The sequence below is a fragment of the Balaenoptera borealis genome (genome assembly GCF_965194805.1).
Source record: "Balaenoptera borealis genome assembly, chromosome: 14".
NCBI lineage: Eukaryota > Metazoa > Chordata > Mammalia > Artiodactyla > Balaenopteridae > Balaenoptera > Balaenoptera borealis.
In genome coordinates, this window is record NC_138875.1 from 64,570,158 (window position 1) to 64,588,241 (window position 18,084).

General features: G+C 49.6%; 1 protein-coding gene across 3 annotated transcripts in view; it reads left to right on the forward strand.

Annotated features, from left to right (window-relative positions):
• The window catches only part of DGCR2 (DiGeorge syndrome critical region gene 2), a 71,220-nt gene that overhangs the window by 44,360 nt on the left and 8,776 nt on the right, over window positions 1–18,084 (forward strand). For 2 of the 3 annotated variants that reach the window (XM_082354017.1, XM_082354018.1), the window contains exons 3-7: window positions 2,790–2,915; window positions 3,623–3,833; window positions 5,955–6,031; window positions 7,401–7,577; window positions 16,332–16,535. In XM_082354017.1, the coding sequence (XP_082210143.1) occupies window positions 2,790–2,915; window positions 3,623–3,833; window positions 5,955–6,031; window positions 7,401–7,577; window positions 16,332–16,535 (795 nt within the window). The remainder of the gene's footprint in view (window positions 1–2,789; window positions 2,916–3,622; window positions 3,834–5,954; window positions 6,032–7,400; window positions 7,578–16,331; window positions 16,536–18,084) is intronic. The other variant, XM_082354019.1, reaches the window with a different exon arrangement.

Here is an 18,084-nt window from a genome sequence, read left to right on the forward strand (position 1 = left end):
GAAGCAGGTCTGTCACGGCCTTGCCTGCCTCCCCATCTCAGACATTCCCTCTTCCTCGGATTTTCAGTAGCGTTTCAGCCGGGTCTCCTCCTCGGGCTCCCATTCTGAAGTCCGGGGAGGGACATCTGAAGAGAGAGCACTCCTTCGGAGACGTCAGGGCTGGGCTCAGGTTGGGTTCCAGGCTTGGACTCATCCCCGTCCCCACCACAGGGAGTGAAAGTGAGACCTCCCACTAAGGGGTCAGGGCCACCTGCTGCCGGGTGCCTGGGACAGTGCCCAGAGCTGCTCTGGGGTGTCTGCACCCTGAAACCCGCACTCTGGGGCTGGCCGCACACCCTCCAGCTGGCCACCGCGCTGTCTGTGGGGCTCAGAGGAAACTCCTTATTGTCAGAGGTGGTCCTAAGAGGGCTGTAAGGCTGCTGATCCAGTGAACTCTGCCTCCCCCTAGCCACCCTCACCTCTTGCTTCTGGCCCCCAGGACACTCAGGGGGCCTGTGTCTGTTGGTGGGTTTCGGTGGCAGCATGTAATGGACATTGAATAATGAGTGATGAGGGGATGGATGTGGGCGTTTGGATATGAAGGAAAATGGAGGAAAGAGGAAGGCTCAGAATTGCCGCCTGAACCACAGAGAAGCCTGCTCATCACAGAGCAGCGTCCTCCACCGCCACCAGGCTTTCTGGTTACTTTACTGTGCTGTTTCACCTGCCCCCCCACCCCCTCCCCGGGCTGCAGATGGCTTCACTGCCAGCCGCATCCTGGCCACCTGGTGTTCGGTGCCCCCGGTAGAACCGGTCCTTTTCTTTCTCTCCCCTCTGCCCTAGATTCCTCGTCCCTCTGTGAGCAGTTTGACCGGTTGTATACCAGGTGCCCAGGTGCTGTGCTTGGTCTGGGGAAGAGGCCAAGACCAAGTGGAACCACAGGTCTTGCTCGTTTGAGCAGGCAGAAGGGAGGTGTGAAGTGCAGGCGTAGTGAAATATGCTTCAGCTACACCCAAGCTGGTCTTCAAGCTTGTCCCAGGCATGCCTGGTTTTGGCCTTTGCCCAGGCTGCGCCCTCTGCCAGGGAGCCCTCTGCTCCCCTCCCTCCTTATCCTCAGCCCAGCGGGGATCTGCCCACTCCTCTGCCTGGTGCCCTGGAGGGACGGAGGCAGGGGCTTTGCAGTCTCTCCTCCGGGGAGCGGGGAGTGGTGGTGCCCAGACGTGTGCACGGGGCACCCCAGTCCCAGAGAGCTGAAGCCGCCCCACCCAGGGCAGTGTTTGAAGAGGGCAGCTTCTCCTCTAGGTCTTTGCCTGTGGTCCAGCTTATCTCAGGCACTGGGAACACATTTTATGTGTTAGAGTGATTGGCAAGCTGATCCCATCACCTGCCTGGGAAGGGACTGTGGTGGAAACTCTGAGGAAATACTCTACTGAGTAGTTAGTGGAAGAGGGACAAAGCTGCTAGGGTCTCAGAAGGACACACATGTGCTTCTTCTACAAAAATTAGAAAATGCAGGCAGCCCCAGCTTGGAACCTTAGGAGTTGTGGTAATTAAAGAAATTTATTCACAGATGCTGAGCAGCCATTGAAAGTGATCTTCACTCACTTAAGAATATGGAAAGCTATTTATAGTCTTCAGCTTGCAGAGCAAATCATAAAATAGTGCTTGACGTGATCCCAATAGTTTTAAGGATTTGTGTAGAAAGGAGAGATTGGAAGGGCAGCAACCTCTAGAATAGTACAGTTTATCTGTTTCGTCTTCTCAAACTTTTGTATTTCTCAAATATTTTACATTGAATATGTGTTATTTTATAATGGGAAAAAATAAAGATGATTTATTAAATAAAAACAGTGTCAGGGAATTCCCTGGCGGTCTCCTTTCACTGCCAGGGCCCAGTTCGATCCCTGGTGGGGAACTAAGATCCTCTGCCCGCAGGTGGGGGAGGTGGGGACCGCCTGTTGCCATGCCCTGCACCCCGCCACGCCCCGCCCAGCGCCACGCCCCTCCCGGTCCACTCCCACGCCCCCGGCCTCCTGGCCTGAGGTTGTTGAGCCAGCTGCAGGCAGGTGTCTGTGGTGTCTGTGCAGCTGTGCAGACCAAGTTCGTCGCCTGTGCTGACCTTGTACCGGTATCCTCCACCAGGTGCCCCCCTGCAGGCAGAGCGCAGAGGCCCCTCGGAAACATAGCCCCTGACTCTCTCCTGCCTTGGGTAAATCTCCTCGCTTCTCTGGGTCTCCTCTCTCAGACCTGCGAATTACCCTTGGACCACCACACATAAAGCTAGCATTCTTCCTCACCCTGAGCTTTCTGGTCACACTTTAACCATGCTCCAGGTCTGCTACACACGAGGGCCTGTGCCAGGTGCCCTGACCCTGGCCTTGAGGCTGAGAGAGGGGCCAGCAGGCAGGGAGGGCCACACACAGCTAAGAGGGGAGGCTCCAGGCCAGTGGGGGAGCAGCCTGGGCTCTGCAGAGAACCCCCTGGGGCCGGGGCTGCTGGAGGGTGTTAAGCAGGAGTAGCTGACCCTGTGATGTGCCCGCAGTAGCCTGTTAGAAAATGCAACTGAGAGTCCCCATTTCGTAGTCATAATGAAAAATGAAGACTGCCCAGGCGTAATTTCAGCAAGAAGCTCATGTAACCCATTTGGCACAGACGGCACGTTTTAGAGTTCTAAAGAAAACCTGAATAGATGGAATCTGTGCTGCCTCCTCCCTGCCCTCCCAACCCCCCCGCATGTGACTGCACCGCGGTTCACTTTGGTGCCTGGCCCCCATGAGCAGTGTTGACAGCCACTCTCTTTCTGCTTTCAGAAGTGATCGGGGAGGCGCATCCTTACCATGGGAAGGAGGCTGTGGATCCGAGGCCGGGGCGGGCTCGAGGCGGCGACCCCACGCACTTCCATGCCATGAACGTGGCACAGCCCGTCCGCTTCAGCAGTAAGTTGCAGACCTGCCCTGTTCGTGATCAAAGGCTCACCCCCCACGTGGTCCCTGGCTCTCCCATGCCACTTGGCTGTGCTGGGGTGTCCGCCTAAAATAGCCCTTCAGGGCCTCCTTTGATGGGTGAAGCTGCACAATGACCTGCCCAAAGCCACGCAGCCCGAGTGAGGAAGCCATGACCTGAACCCAGGCTCTGGAACCAGACTGCTTTTTTTTTACGAGGTGGTTACCTTTTGGGGCTGAACTGTACCCACCCTTTTGTAGGTGGCTCTCCCTCTGTTTAAAAAAATTTTTTAAATAACTAGTTATTTAATGAACTCTCTACGATATTAGTATTTTAAAAGAACAAAATAAATTTAAGGAAAATTGAAAGGCAGAAAAACCACAGCTGAAACCCCCTCCTGAGTAGACATGCTTAGGTGTGGTGATGTAGTGGGAATGCTCACACTGCCAGCCTGAGGAGTTCTACCGGCTCTTCAGCCACTTTAGTCAGCGAACTCAGCAGCTGATCTTGACTGCCCAGCGGCTACAGCCTCATACAACCGGGAGGCTCATGGTCTTGGAGACAGAGCTCCCCTGTTGAGCCTCAGCTTCCCCTTTCTTGGGTGGTTTCTGAGCTGCTTAGATGCAGCATGTACAGTTGCATTTTGGAGTGAGGGTGCTAACTTGGGGGACAACTCCCCGCCGTCCTTCATGTTTCCTAGGGAAGTGCCCGACAGGGTGGCACCACTACGAGGGCACGGCCAGCTGCTACCGAGTCTACCTGAGCGGGGAGAACTACTGGGATGCCGCGCAGACCTGCCAGCGCGTGAACGGGTCCCTCGCCACCTTCTCCACTGACCAGGAGCTGCGCTTCGTCCTGGCCCAGGAATGGGACCAGCCCGAGCGGAGCTTCGCGTGGCAGGACCAGCACAAGTGAGTCCGGGGTGGGGCCCGGGGCCTGGGGGGTGCCAAGGCCTGCCTAGCGTGATGGCCTCCAGGACGTGACCTCTGGCAGCCCGCAGCAGCCCCGCCCCCTGGAAGCAAATGGAGATGGGGGTTTAGGGTAGGTATTGCGATGGGGCAGAGTCTCTCAGAGGGGCAGGGATGGGCTGCCACCTTGTGTCACCTTGGGCCAGTCCTTTTCGTTGGTCCCCCTCCGTGGGTTCTGCTGCAACTGCAGGGGGTCTGGGCCTGTGTCAGGAGGGGCTGCTCCACATGGGGCTTCGTAGGCCTGGCTCGCAGGCCGTGCAGGTAGGTGGGGGGATCCTTCTGAGAAAGTAGGCTCTGCCAGGCCCGTGCTCAGTGCCTTCCATGGGCCCACTCGTTCAGTCCCCCAGACAACACAGGGCCCAGGGTGGTGACCAGGGCACGTATTAACTGCGGCGTGCCAGGTTCCAACCCAGGCGGTCTGGCTCCGGAGCCTGGCCTAGACCCCCAGGCTCCGCAGCATCAGAAAGCAAGCGTGGAAACTGGCCAACTGCCGGCCTCTCCCAGGCCCGGCATTCAGGGGGCTTTGTTCTGGGGTCAGATGTGTGCTGAGGACCCCTTCCACACTGCTGGGGCTGGCAGTGGATCACAGGGTCACCATACTGCCGGTGCTCCCTCTGCACGATGGCAAAGGCTGCCACACTGCCATAGGAGTGCAGTGACCATGGCAGGTGGAGGCTCCACCGTTATGCCCTGTGAGCTTGGCAGATCACCAAAGTGAGAAAGATAACTCCCAGCTCACTGGGTGGTTGAGTCCTTGGAAAAGGGAGAGGGGTGGGGATGTGCCCTCAGGATGGGCACATGCATGGTGGGGGCTGGAGGGGCAGAGTAGCACCCACGGCAGCCGGGGACCCACTGATGGACATCTCCAGAGCTGGGAGGCTGGGGTCGGGGGCCCCTGAGTGCTGTGCCGAGCACACTCGGGAGCATCTGTCAGGTGGGAGGCTCCAAGGGAGGCAGTATGTACTCATAGGGGTTGTCTTTTATTGAGGTGTAATTCATATGCCGTAAAACTCACCCCTCAGAGCATACTACTCTTTGGTTTTAGTGTATTCACAGGTTTGTGTCCACCAAGAACTAGGTTGATTTTACTTAGAATGTAAAAGCTTTATTGGATCAGCTAATAAGAAGAGTCTTGGCAGGAGTTACCCGAGATAAAAACTTTTTCTGACTAGTGAGTTTATTATTTAGAATTTTAACGCATTTTATTAAAACTAAGTATCAAAACTTTCAAAAATCATTAATGCCTTTGAAGCTCAATATTTTAAAGGTTAGTGTAACTATTAAAAATACACACATTGGGCTTCCCTGGTGGCGCAGTGGTTGAGAATCTGCCTGCCAGTGCAGGGGACACGGGTTCGAGCCCTGGTCTGCGAAGATCCCACATGCCGCGGAGCAACTGGGCCCGTGAGCCACAACTACTGAGCCTGCGCGTCTGGAGCCTGTGCTCCGCAACGAGAGAGGCCGCGATAGTGAGAGGCCCGCGCACCGCGATGAAGAGTGGCCCCCACTTGCTGCAACTAGAGAAAGCCCTCGCACAGAAACAAGACCCAACACAGCCATAAATAAATTAAAAAAAAAAAAATTAATTAATTAATTAATTAATTAAAAAAAAACGCACACATTCAGGGACTTCCCTGGTGGCACAGTGGTTAAGAAGCCACCTGCCAATGCAGGGGACACGGGTTCGAGCCCTGGTCCGGGAAGATCCCACATGCCGTGAAGCAGCTAAGCCCATGTGCCACAACTACTGAGCCTGTGCTCTAGAGTCTGTAAGCCACAACTGCTGAGCCCACGTGCCACAACTACTGAAGCCCTCGCACCTAGAGCCCGTGCTCTGCAACAAGAGAAGCCACCACAACGAGAAGCCTGCGCACTGGAATGAAGAGTAGCCTCCGCTCTCTGCAACTAGAGAAAGCCTGCACACAGCAACGAAGACCCAATGCAGCCAAAAATAAATAAATAAATAAGTTTATTTTTAAAAAAAAGAAAACATGCACACACTCACACGGTGGTGCCTGCTTCCCCCTGTCCCACTGAGGTCTCCTGCCATCTGTCTTCCTGCAGGTTGTGGGTCGGCTACCAGTACGTCATCACTGGCCGGAACCGCTCCTTAGAAGGTCACTGGGAGGTGGCATTCAAAGGTAAGGCTTCCTGGTCCTTCAGAAGTGTTGTTGGGCTTGAACCTGGGGGGCGTCATCCTGACAAGGGCGACTGTTGCCAGGCTCTCCACTCCAACCTTCTCCCACCCGGGTGCCCGGTGCGGGGCTGTGTGGAGGATTGGGCCCCAGACCCGGGGAGGCTGTGATGGCCCAGCCCCGGTCAGGCCCTTCCCCCAGGCCCAGGTGGGGCTTGGCCTCCTCTGGAACCTGTGGTGGCTTCTCCCTTGGCCATTTCTAGACCGTCCACCCTCGTTTCAAAGTCCACAACTTTAATTGGAGCATAAAAATGAGCAGAGTGTGCAGCGGACATGAACTCAGGCCAGAGAGGGAGGGACAGGCTTCCTAGGACAGGGAAGGTCAGAGTTAGAGTCCAAAAACATCCTGAAACCGTCAGGCAGGTGGAATTAAAATAGATCGTGTATGTGAGTGTGAGCGTGCATGTGTAAGCGTACGTGTGTGTTGCTTTAACTACCGAGGTGACATCAGGAGCCGTGTGAGCAGCTGCGTTCCCACCTGCCTATGGTCACCTGTCCCATTGCCCAGGTGCTGGCAGGTTCCTCCACCTGCCACCCGAGCCACACGCCTTGCCTTGTCCCTCCTTGGGCCTCTCCTGTTAGGCTGCTCCTTGGGCCTCTGGCTTGAGCTTGGGGCCAGTTCCTTTTCCCAAACACATCCCAGTCCTGCTGTTGATGTGTCTCTGAGGACAAGTGAGGGCTGGTGAGCCCGGGGATCCCGGGCAGCTTGCTCTGTCACCTCCCTGTGGAAAGTGAAGGGACGTCGCGCTCGGGCAGAGCTCACCCGTCTCCCAGCCTGGGGGACCTTGTGGCAGATGGGCGGCCGTGTCTCCACACAGACCGGTCAGGGCCCCGGGCAGTGGCTTTCCCCCGAGCGGCACCCCCTCAGTCCTCAAAGGTCCTGCTGGAGCATCCCTGACCTGTACTCCTGGAGTATGAGTGCCTGTTCCTATTTCCCGGTGGAGTAGTTGACTCGGAAATGGCCATTAGGTTTCCAGGCTCAGAGTCATAGCATGCCTGCTGAGGATCATTCTAGTAGGTTCTCACCTGCCCTAATCCCAGCTCTTGGGGTGAATCCCTAACCCCAGCAGAGGGTGCCAGCCTTTAGGACAGTGCGGACACTCCTGGGCACACTTGTGGTCCTGACACTGTGGTCGAGGAGGGTCCACAGCTTCTCACTGGCTGAGTCCCTCTGGGGAGGAAAGGGCGTCTTTCTCCTTCCTGTGGGCACTGCCGTCCTTGCAGGGCCTCTGACGTTGCAGTAACGTTTCTAAGCGTGCCTGCCTCCCTGCTCCCCGGCCTGCTGCCATTGTGCTGTGACACTGTCTGTCCCGCAGGCTCCTCAGAGGTGCTCCTGCCCCCGGACCCCATCTTCGCGGCGGCCACGTCAGAGGGTGATGGCGTGTTCTGCGCGCAGCTGCAGTGCTTCCACTTCCCCACGCTCCGCCACCACGACCTGCACAGCTGGCATGCCGAGAGCTGCCATGACAAGTCCTCGTTTCTGTGTAAAAGAAGTAAGCGCACATCTGACGCTGGGAGGCGTCCTGTTTGGCCCTGTAGGCTGGGCTGCAATGTCATCCCTGGGCCCTCATCTCCCCGCAGGACAGAGGCCCTGCCCACCCCGTGTCGTTAGGAGTCGGGATGACAGTGGTGACCAGAGGACCTGCCGCATCTCGTGGTGTCCCGGAGCCGCGGACTCCCTTAGTCACCTCCCCCTGCTCTCCGCGGGTCCTCCAGAGGCCCTCACTCTGCTTCTCTGTCAGCCCCGTCTGGGCCGCTGCCCTCCAGCCTGTGGTGTCAGGTCTGTTCTGGGTCCTCTGCCAGCTCGCTCGCCCACGTTCCACATTGAGGTTCTTCCAGCCTCAGGGCCACGCCGTGATTGTGCAGCCCGAGGGCAGGGCTCCCTCATCTGTCCCCTCCGGGGACCATCCTTGCCTTCCCTGCTGATTTGTCGTGGGTCAGGGTTTCACAGGGGCCAGAGCCTGGTTTTGGACTTGGCCGTTGGTCAGTCCTTGCATGGGCACCATGTCATCACATTTATAGGAGCTTCGTGAGAAGTCCTCCCAGCTGGTGGGCTCCTCTCCTGTCCTCAGCCATCGTGTTGCCTGTTGTGGGCCTTTTCCTCTTCTGTATGAATTTGGGGATCAGTTTTCTGAACTCCCTTATTAGGTGTCTATTAGAGAATAGACTTTCTGTTTAGACATTTCTGTGTTTTCTTTCAAATCTCTTTTCTCTCTTTAAAACTTCTTTACTTTTTTTCCCTGGTGTTTCTTTTCTTGCAGCTTCACTTAGAAGTGGTAGTAATGAGCATTCTTATCTTCCCAGCCCAAAAGGGATGGCTTTTAGTGTTTCAGCATTAAATGTAAGACTTTCTCTAGGACTTAGAAAACCAGATACCTTTATGAGGCTAAGGAAGTACCCATCTAGTCCTTGTTTGCTGGGAATTTTTACATTACAAAAATGTATTGATTTTTATATTAATGCTTTTTCGGAATTTATTGGGAGTGTGTGGTGTTTCTTCTTTACTGTTTTACATTACTGCCTTGTTTATATTATGTGATTTTATCATTTACTCTTTCACATTAATAGATTTTCTCATTTTAAACCATCCTGGTTTTTGTATGTATATTGCCATCTTTGGTTTGCTGTTATTTTATTTAGGATTTTTGAAACTGCTTTAAGAAGTGAGCTTAGCCTCTTACTACCATTCCTTTTCCACGTGCTCCTTGAATAGTTTTTGGTATCACATTTGTATTAGGTTTATGAAATGAGCTGGGAAGCATTCTCTTTTACCAGCCTCTAAGTCAGTTTGTACAAGTTGGTGATAATCTTGTCCTTGTTTGATAGACCAACCCTATAGGAGCATCTGGGCCCAGGGGCTAGGGAACTTTCTAACTTGTTACTTAGATATCATTCCACACTTAGGGAAAAGTTACTAGAATGATACAAGGAACTTCCTGTCATACGCCTTCTACACAGAATCACCAGTTATTTATATTTTGCCACATTTGCTTTATCATTCTTTTCTGCCTATTTTTCCTAAATCTTTTGAGAGTAAGTTAGAGATACTGTGCCCTTGAGGCCTAAATACTCAGTGCGTGTTTCTAAGAACAACAGCATGTTCTTATATAACCACAGCACAATTATCCAAACAAGGACGTTTGATCTAGACGCAATACTGCACAATAAATACTACACAACAAACACCGCACAACAATCTGCAATTTGTTACTCTGGTGTTATCAGTTGTTTCAATAATGTGCTTTACGGGTTTTCTTTTTCTTGGCCCAGGATCCAGTCCAGAATCATGCATTGCACTTAGTTGTGGTGTCTCTAATTTCCTTTTGGTCTTTCTGTTTGAGTAATTTCTATAGACCTGCCTTCGAGTTTACTAATTCTTTCCTTGGCTGTGTTGAGTCTACTTGTGAACCCACTGATGACTTTCTTCATCTTTTTTTTTTTTTAACATTTCATTTCTGGCATTTCTGTTTGATGCTTACGGTTTCTCTCTGCTGAATTTCCCATCTTGTATGTTGTCAACTTTTCCACTAGAGGTTTTCGCATATTAATCCTACTTGTGTTAAATTTTCTGTGTGTTAGTTCCTTCTTCTGTGTCATATCCGAGTCTGGATTTGATGATCGTGTTGTCTCTGGAGTTTGGTATTTTCTTCTGGTTTGTCGTGTGCCTTGTCATATTTTGTTGAAAGTCAGCGCCTTGTGTAGGACAGTAGAGGGGAGTCCAGTCATTTTGGTGCCTGGAAATAGGCTGGCCTTTCTTCTGTGGGCCTTGGATGTAGTGGGTGGAGGGGTCTGTCTCAGCAGGAGTCGGGCTGGGCTGTGGCTACCTTTATGCATCTGGTTTGCTACAGGGCTCTTCTTAGTGTCTGTTCCAGCCTCTGCTTTAGGTTTTCCCTTTGGGCCCCTCTTCAGGGCATCTGTCCTCAGGCCTCCCAGCGGCATGGGCTCCTCAAGTGCTTCCCCACTTCCAGCTGGGGTTGTGGATCCAGCAAGGGACTTTTCAGTGGTGCCCTGATGGCTCCAGGTGTGCTCGGATTGGATGTGGTTGGTGTGGGAAGCTGGAGGTGGGCTGGCTAGAAGCCAGCCCATCCCTAACCACTTACAACCACTAACATTTCTAAAGTTTTTTCATTTCAATAGTGTTGTATAAATTGAACCATATTGCTATGCATCCTTTTGGGATTGGCTCTTTACCCAGCACAGTTCCAAGTTGTTACACGTGTGTCTTGTCAGTACTTTGTTCCTTTTTATTGCTGAGTAGCATTTAACCAGTCACTAACCTGTTGAAGGACAGCTGAGCCGATTCCAGTTTTTGACTGTTACAGTTAAAGCTGCCATAAACATGTGCACACAGGTTTTTCTGTGAATGTAAGTTTTCCCTTCTCTGGGATAAATGCACAGGATTGCAGTTGCTGGGTTGTATGGTAGTTGCATGTTTCATTGTTTATGAAACTAGCGAACTTTTTCAGAGTGTTTACATTCCCACCAGCCATGTAAGAGTGACCCAGTTTTCTCCACATCGTGGCCAGCACTTGTGATTTTCACTGTTTTTAATTTTTAGCCATTCTGATAGGTATGTAGTACTATCTCATGGTTTTAATTTGCATTTCCCTGAGGCTAATGATGTTAAACCTTTCCGTGTGCTTATTTGTATAGTTTCTTTGGTGAAATATCTGTACATGTCATTTGTCCATTTTCTAGTTGGATTGTTTGGTTTTTCTACTGTTGAGTTTTTTTTTTTTTTAATTTATTTATTTTATTTATTTTTTTGGCTGCATTGGGTCTTCATTGCTGCGCACGGGCTTTCTCTAGTTGCAGCGAGCAGGGACTACTCTTCATTGCGGTGTGTGGGCTTCTCATTGCGGTGGCTTCTCTTGCTGTGGAGCACGGGCTCTAGGCACGTGGGCTTCAGTAGTTGTGGCACGTGGGCTCAGTAGTTGTGGCACACGGGGTCAGTAGTTGCAGCATGCAGGCTCAGTAGTTGTGGCACACGGGCTTAGTTGCTCCACGGCATGTGGGATCTTCCCAGACCAGGGCTCGAACCCATGTCCCTTGCATCGGCAGGTGGATTCTTAACCACTGCGCCACCAGGGAACTCCCTACTGTTGAGTTTTGAGAGTTCTTTATGTACTGTAGGTTCTAGTTCTTTGGCAGATGAGTTTTTTACAGGTATTTTTCCTAATCTATAGCTTGTCTTCATCCTCTTCACATGGGCTTTAACAGAACAAAGGTTTTTAGTTTTGCTGAAGTTCAGTTTAACAATTCTTCCTTCTATGGGTCACTCTTTTGGTGTCAAGTCTGAAAACTCTTTGCCTAGCCTTACATTCTGAAGAGTTTACCTTGTGTTGTGTTCTAAAAGTTTTACAGTTTGTATTTTACATTTGAGTCTGTGATCCATTTTGAGTTAATTTTTTAATAAGGTGTGAGAATTAGGTCAAGCTTCATTTTTTTGCTGTGGATGTCCAGTTGCTCCGGCACTGTTTGTTGAAAAGCTGTCTTGCCTCCATTGCATTTTGTGCCGTTGTCAAAACTTAGTCAAGCATGTTTGTGTGGGTATATTTCTGGGTCTCTATTCTGTTCCATTGAACCTTCTGCATTACCACACTGTCTTGATTACTGTAGCTGTATAATCAGTGTTGAAATCAGGAAGTGGTTCCTCCCACCTTATTCTTCTAGGTCAGGATGGTGTTAGCTGTTCTAGAGCCTGTGCCTTTTCTACCTAAATTTTAGAATAAGCTTATCTGTCTATAAAAACCTTGCTGGGATTTAGACAGGAAGTGCATTAAACCTATAGGTCAATCTGGGGAGATGTACATGTTTACAATGTTGAATCTTCCAATGCACAAACATGGTATGTCTCTCCATTTACTTAGATATTCTTTTATTTCTTTCATGAGCATTATGTATTTTTCAGCAAACAGATCCTCTACATGTGTAAGTATATATCTAAGTAATTCATTTTCTTTGGAGCAGTTGTAAATGTATGTGTTTTAAATTTTGGCTTACATATGTTTATTGTTAGTGTAAAGAAATGTAATTGGTTTTTGTATTTTGATCTTGTATTCTGTGACCTTGCTGAAGTCACTTATTCTAGGAAGTTTTTTGGTAGATTGCTTGGGATTTTCTATATATACAATCATGTTATCTGCAAATAGAGATAGTTTTATTTCTTTCTTCTAAGTCTCTGTGTCTTTTACTTGTTTATCTTGCCTTACTGCAATGCCTAAAACTCCCAGCACTGTGTCGAATAAGAATGATGAGAACAGGTATCCTGATCTTATGGGCAATGTATTCACTCCTTTTACCATTAAGTATCATATTAGCTATAGGTATTTTGGGCAGGTATTTTTTATCAAGTTGAAGTTTCCCTTTATTCCTAACTTGCTAAGAGTTTTTATAAATATTAGATTTTGTCAAATGCTTTTTCTGCATCATTTTTATGAACATATGGTATTTCTTCCTTAGCTTATCGAGATGGTGGAGTACGTTGATTTTTTAATTTTTAAATTTTTATAAATTTATTTTATTTTATTTATTTTTGGCTGCGTTGGGTCTTTGTTGCTTTGCGCGGGCTTTCTCTAGTTGCAGCGAGCAGGGGCTACCCTTCGTTGTGGTGTGCGGGTTTCTCATTGCGGTGGCTCCCCTTTGCAGTGGCTTCTCTTGTTGCGGAGCATGGGCTCTAGGTGCGCGGGCTTCAGTAGTTGTGGCTCGTGGATTGTAGAGCACAGGCTCAGTAGTTGTGGCACACGGGCTTAGTTGCTCCACAGCATGTGGGATCTTCCCAGACCAGGGATCGAACCCGGTGTCCCCTACATTGGCAGGCAGACTCTTAACCACTGCGCCACCAGGGAAGTCCCTGATTTTTTTAGTATTAAACCAGATTTACATTTCTGGAATAAATCCCACTTGGTCATAGTATATAATTCATTGAGTACAATGTTGAATTTGGTTTGCTAATATTTTACTGAGGATTTTTACATTTAAGTCCATGAGAAATATTGGTCTGTAGTTTTCTTTTTTTGTACTGTACAGTTTTGGTATCAGGGTAACACTGACCTCACAAAATGAGTTGAGAAATGTTCCACCCTCTTCTGTTTTCTGGAAAAGATTATATAGAATTGGTGTTAATTTTTCAAATATTTGGTAGACTTCTCCAGTAAAACCATTTGGGGACAGCTTTTTAATTATGAATTCAATTTGTTTAATGGTTATAGGACTATCAAGATTATCTTATTTCCTCTTCAGTGAGTTTTTGATAGTTTGTGGTTTTCAAATAATTGAGCCATTTCTTCTCTAAGCTTTTGGATTCATGAGCATTATGAAATAATAACAGTTACACAGGCTGTCCTTTTGACATGTCTGCATCATTCTTTGAGCATTTCCAAGTTCATCTTGTACTCTCTGGAATCATCCTTGGAGGACCTGAGCACTAGTTAATGCTCATTGCTTTTATGCCCTTTCAATGGACAGAGCTAAGACGTGTGTGTGTGTGTGCACGTGCGAGTGCGTGTGTGTGTGTATACATGTGAGATTTTTAATACTGATTTAGTTCCTTTAATGGCTATAGGCGTATTCACATCTCCTAGTTTTCTTGAGTCAGTTTCGGTAAGTCATGTGTATCTAGGACATTGCTCATGTAATCTAATCTAAATAATAGCTTATGATTTTTTTGAAGCATTTGTATGTCTGTCATTGGGCTCTCCTTTTGTTTCCTGATATCATTTACGTACTCTTCCTTTTTTCTTGATCAGTCTCACTGGAGGTTTGCCTCTTTGATTCATCTTTATGAACTCCCAGCCACAGGGTTTTTATACATCTGGTAGCTCAGGCTTGTTGGTGCTCTTGCTAAGATCTTTTTTGGCTGCATGATACATCAATTTTTGAAAGAGACATGTTACAATCTCTCACTATGGATGTTGATTCATCCATTTTTCCTTGATACTCTCTAATTTTAGCTTTATCTTTCTTGAGACCATGTTGTTGGGGACATAAGCCATTATAATTATTATATCTTCCTGGTGAGTTGAACCTTTCAATCATTAATTGAACCTCTTTTTTACCCATAGTAGTTTGTTTGTTTTACTTAAAGTCTCCTTCTTTTCCAGTGGTAGCTGTAAAATGGTGTTCCCCTGACCCCTCCTCAGGCTTGATTAATTTGCTATAACAGCTCACAGAACTCAGGAAACCTGTCTACCCACTAGATTACTGATTTATTGTGATGAGGAGACACATAAGGCGAGGTCCCCAATGAAGGAGCTCTGTTCTTGGGGAGCTTGGTGCCCAGCACAGCGGCCCACAGAAACGGTCTGGTTCCATGCCATGGAAGCTTTCCAAAAAGGGCCAAAAAGCTGTCCTTTTGGGTTTTTATGGAGGCTTCATTATATAGGCATGATTGATTAAATCGTTGGCCGTTGGTGATTGATTCAACCTCCACCCGCCCCTACCCACCCCTTCCCCAGAAATCAAGGAATGGGAACCAAAAGTTCCAACCCTCTGATCACAGGGTTGGTCCTCCTGGCAACCAGCTTCCAAAAGTCGCTTCATCACAGAACAAAAGACTCCTGTATCACTCTCTGCACTTAGGAAATTCCAAGCATTTGTGAGCCAGGAACTATGGGCGAAGACCAAATGTATATGAGAAGTGTATGTTGGTCATCTGAATGACCAAATATATGCTTCTTCTAAATCACACTGTCACATACTTCTGTGAAACTCCGTTCTCTTTACCTCTCTTTGCAGCATGAGTACTGCATACATCAGATCTTTTAACGTTAAAAACCCAACACTACACAGTTGTAATTGCTTTACCGTCTGCAGCCGTTTCCTTTGCCCAGTGCAGCTTTGCTTCCACGTACCTCTTTCACTGTCACTGGCACATACATTCCAGGTATATTACCTTTCCATATGTTATGGGCCCAACACTACACTATAGATATATTATTTTATACATTTGCCTTTTAATTAAGTTGAGAGAATAAAGGAGGAAAAATACGCATTTATACTGTCTTATAATTACATAATTGCCTTTTCTAGCACTTTTTGGTTTTTTGTATGGATTTAGATTATTCTCTGAGGGTCACCTGCTTTTTGGCGCAGAGCTTCCTTTGGTGTTTCTTATCCTGGGAGTCGGAAAGCACAAGTTCTCTCAGGTTTTGTTTACCCGGGAAAGTCTTCATATTTGAAAGGCAGCTTTGCTGGATGGAGAACTCTTGGTTGACAGCTTGTCCTCTGAGCACTTAGAATTCATTATCCCACCGCTTTCTGGCCTCTTGGCAGTAAATCTTACTGGGATTCACAATAAGTATTGTGTCATTTTTCTTGCTCTTTTTAAGATTTCCGCCCTCTCTGACTTCCCGCTTTCTCCCTGTGCCGTGTCTGATGTGTTAGTTCTTTGTGTTTATCCTACTTGAAGTCCATTGAGCTTCCTAGATGTGCAGAATTTCGCTTTGCAGTGAATGTGGGCATCTTTGTCCGTTGTGTCTCCAGATGGTTTTCCTGCATCTCCAAGGGCTCTGCTCATTTTCTTCATCCTTCCTCCCTCTGTTCGAGCAGGAACAGTTTTATGTAAGTTTCTTGCCCTGCACGCTCCTGATTACATGGGTTACACAGATTTGACTCCAGTCAAGTGTGGCACAGACCCAAGGTGTGGCGTCTTCTGCGAGTTTTCCTAGATGTCCCTACCCCACTGAGAGACCAGAACATCTCCTTCTCATGTCCCCGAGGAGAACCACGCCTCCGCCTCAGCCCTCATGCCCAGCATTGGGCGTGTCTCCTAGCCGCTTGAGGGCCTGCGCCTTCACCCCCTCTTGTCTCGCACCAGCAGTTCTTCCTCCTCTGGTCCCAGTCGGCTTTGCACGAATTCACTGTGTGTCTCAGGTCCAGTGGAACGTCTCCCAAGGCTCATTTGAGATACATTCTGATGCTAAAAGGGCTGGTACTCGTGACATCTGCATTTTATAATGGAGGGAATCTCATATGTAATGTGCTTAGGCACTTGAAAGCAAGCGCTTCTCCCCGGGCTCTCTGTCCCTGCTGTCTGCTCGTGGCCAGGTATGCTGAGCAGCGTGTTGTCCTGACAGTGTGTCAGGCGGCCTCTCAGCCCCTCCCTGTGACCATGGGCAGACCCACCACCCTGGAAGGGGCTGCTCCAGGTCCATCTTGCCAACTCCTCTGCTGTCATGCTGACCCAGGCCCGGGTGGGGAGTCAGGGCTCCTCTGGCTGGTGACCCACATACCTCTTCCTATTGCAGGTCAGACGTGTGTCGACATCAAGGACAACGTTGTGGATGAAGGGTTCTACTTCACCCCCAAAGGAGACGACCCGTGCCTGAGCTGCACCTGTCACAGAGGGGAGCCCGAGATGTGCGTAGCTGCCCTGTGCGAGCGTCCCCAGGGCTGCCAGCAGTACCGCAAGGACCCTAAGGAGTGCTGCAAGTTCATGTGCCTGGACCCAGGTGAGATGGCGAGCTTGGCCTTGCGTGGGGGTGCGTGTTCACACGGCAGCTGTGACCAAGGGCTGCAGGCCTGTCTCCTCTCCTGGTAACACTCAGAACTGGCTTCCATCGTGGTCCCCATTGGAGCTCTTCCTGTTTCTGAGTGTGGTGACGTGGAAGGTGATGACAGTTTCTGTTGCTTGCCATTGTCAGTCTTTACTGTTAGAATCTTTAAGAAAAAGATTAAATATTACCCACAGTTTTGACATAAAACTCCTCCCCGCTCGGTGGTGACTCACGGTGGACGCCAGGGGCCATGTGGTCTCTGGGTGACCCTCCTCCTTCCACTTCTGATAAAAGAGCAGCGGGTGGGACTGTCCTTTCAGCCTTTAGCACAGCAACTCATGCAGCTGATTGTTCTCCACGCCAGAACAGCTGGCATCTCCCTGTGAATTTAGGACCTCAAGAGAAACGTAAATCAGAAGCATGAATTTCAGTATGAGCGACACGGGCTTGTGGGCCCCACAGCGGACGGCTTGGGCAGGGCCCATGGAGGGAAGCTGGAGCCGCATGTGAGGGCCACACACCGAGAGCCGTCCTGCTCCCCAGGGCCATCAGGGGAAGCCAGACAGCGTCAGGCTGGCTGAGGCTCGGCAGGCGGGTGCTCTGGCGTGTATCCCAAACCCGTGTGGCTGGCTGTGGTGCATGCAGAGGCCATGTTTGCGAGGAGCCAGCAGGGGACATGGAGCTGGGGCGCGCTCAGGCCTCCCCGTCCCACAGGGTAGATTTTACCCACTACTGAAGGGCACGTGCCTGCAGACGTCTGACAAGCCAGTTGGGTGCCTGCCAGGTCTCCTGCGCCCCAGCCACATCACTCCAGCCTCCAGCTTACTCACCTTCCACGGGAGTCAAATGCTGGCTTTCACAAGTCTCTTCACCTGGATTCCTGGTTCCATTTCTCAGGAGTTGACTTCTGCTGCCTTGACTCTCTGTCCAGGCTCTGTAAGAATGACCAGACATATACAAGGGTGACTCATCTGTGGGCATGCATGGCCCATGGAGCCCACCCAGCTCTGAGGACTTCTCAGCAGACCACGGCCTTCAGGGCATCTGGGCAGGATCAGAGCTGCCACAGGCCTCTCTCCAGTGCAGCCAGAACAGCCCAGTCAGGGCCTCACCCTGCCCCACACTGTGGCCTTGCTTCTGCAGCCTTCTGACTGCCTCCCAGGCCAAGCATCCTCTCCTGGGAACTGCCCACACTGCACGAAGGAAAGAGACACCAGGAAAATATCTCCTTCAACAAGGCTAGGACGTCTGCTCTCACCACCATGTTTGGGGTTGTATGGGAGGTCAAGGGCAATGTCAGAAAAGGCATCCAGACCAGAAGGGAAGAAATGGAATCATTTCTTGTTGTAGATGATCTGATTGTCTGTGTAGAAAATCCCAGAGGATCTACAAGAATGTTACTAGAATTAATAAATGTGTTTAGTTTAGCAAGGTCTCCAGATACAAGGTCAATATGCAAAAATCCATTATGTTTATATATACTACCTGTAAAAAGTTGGAAATT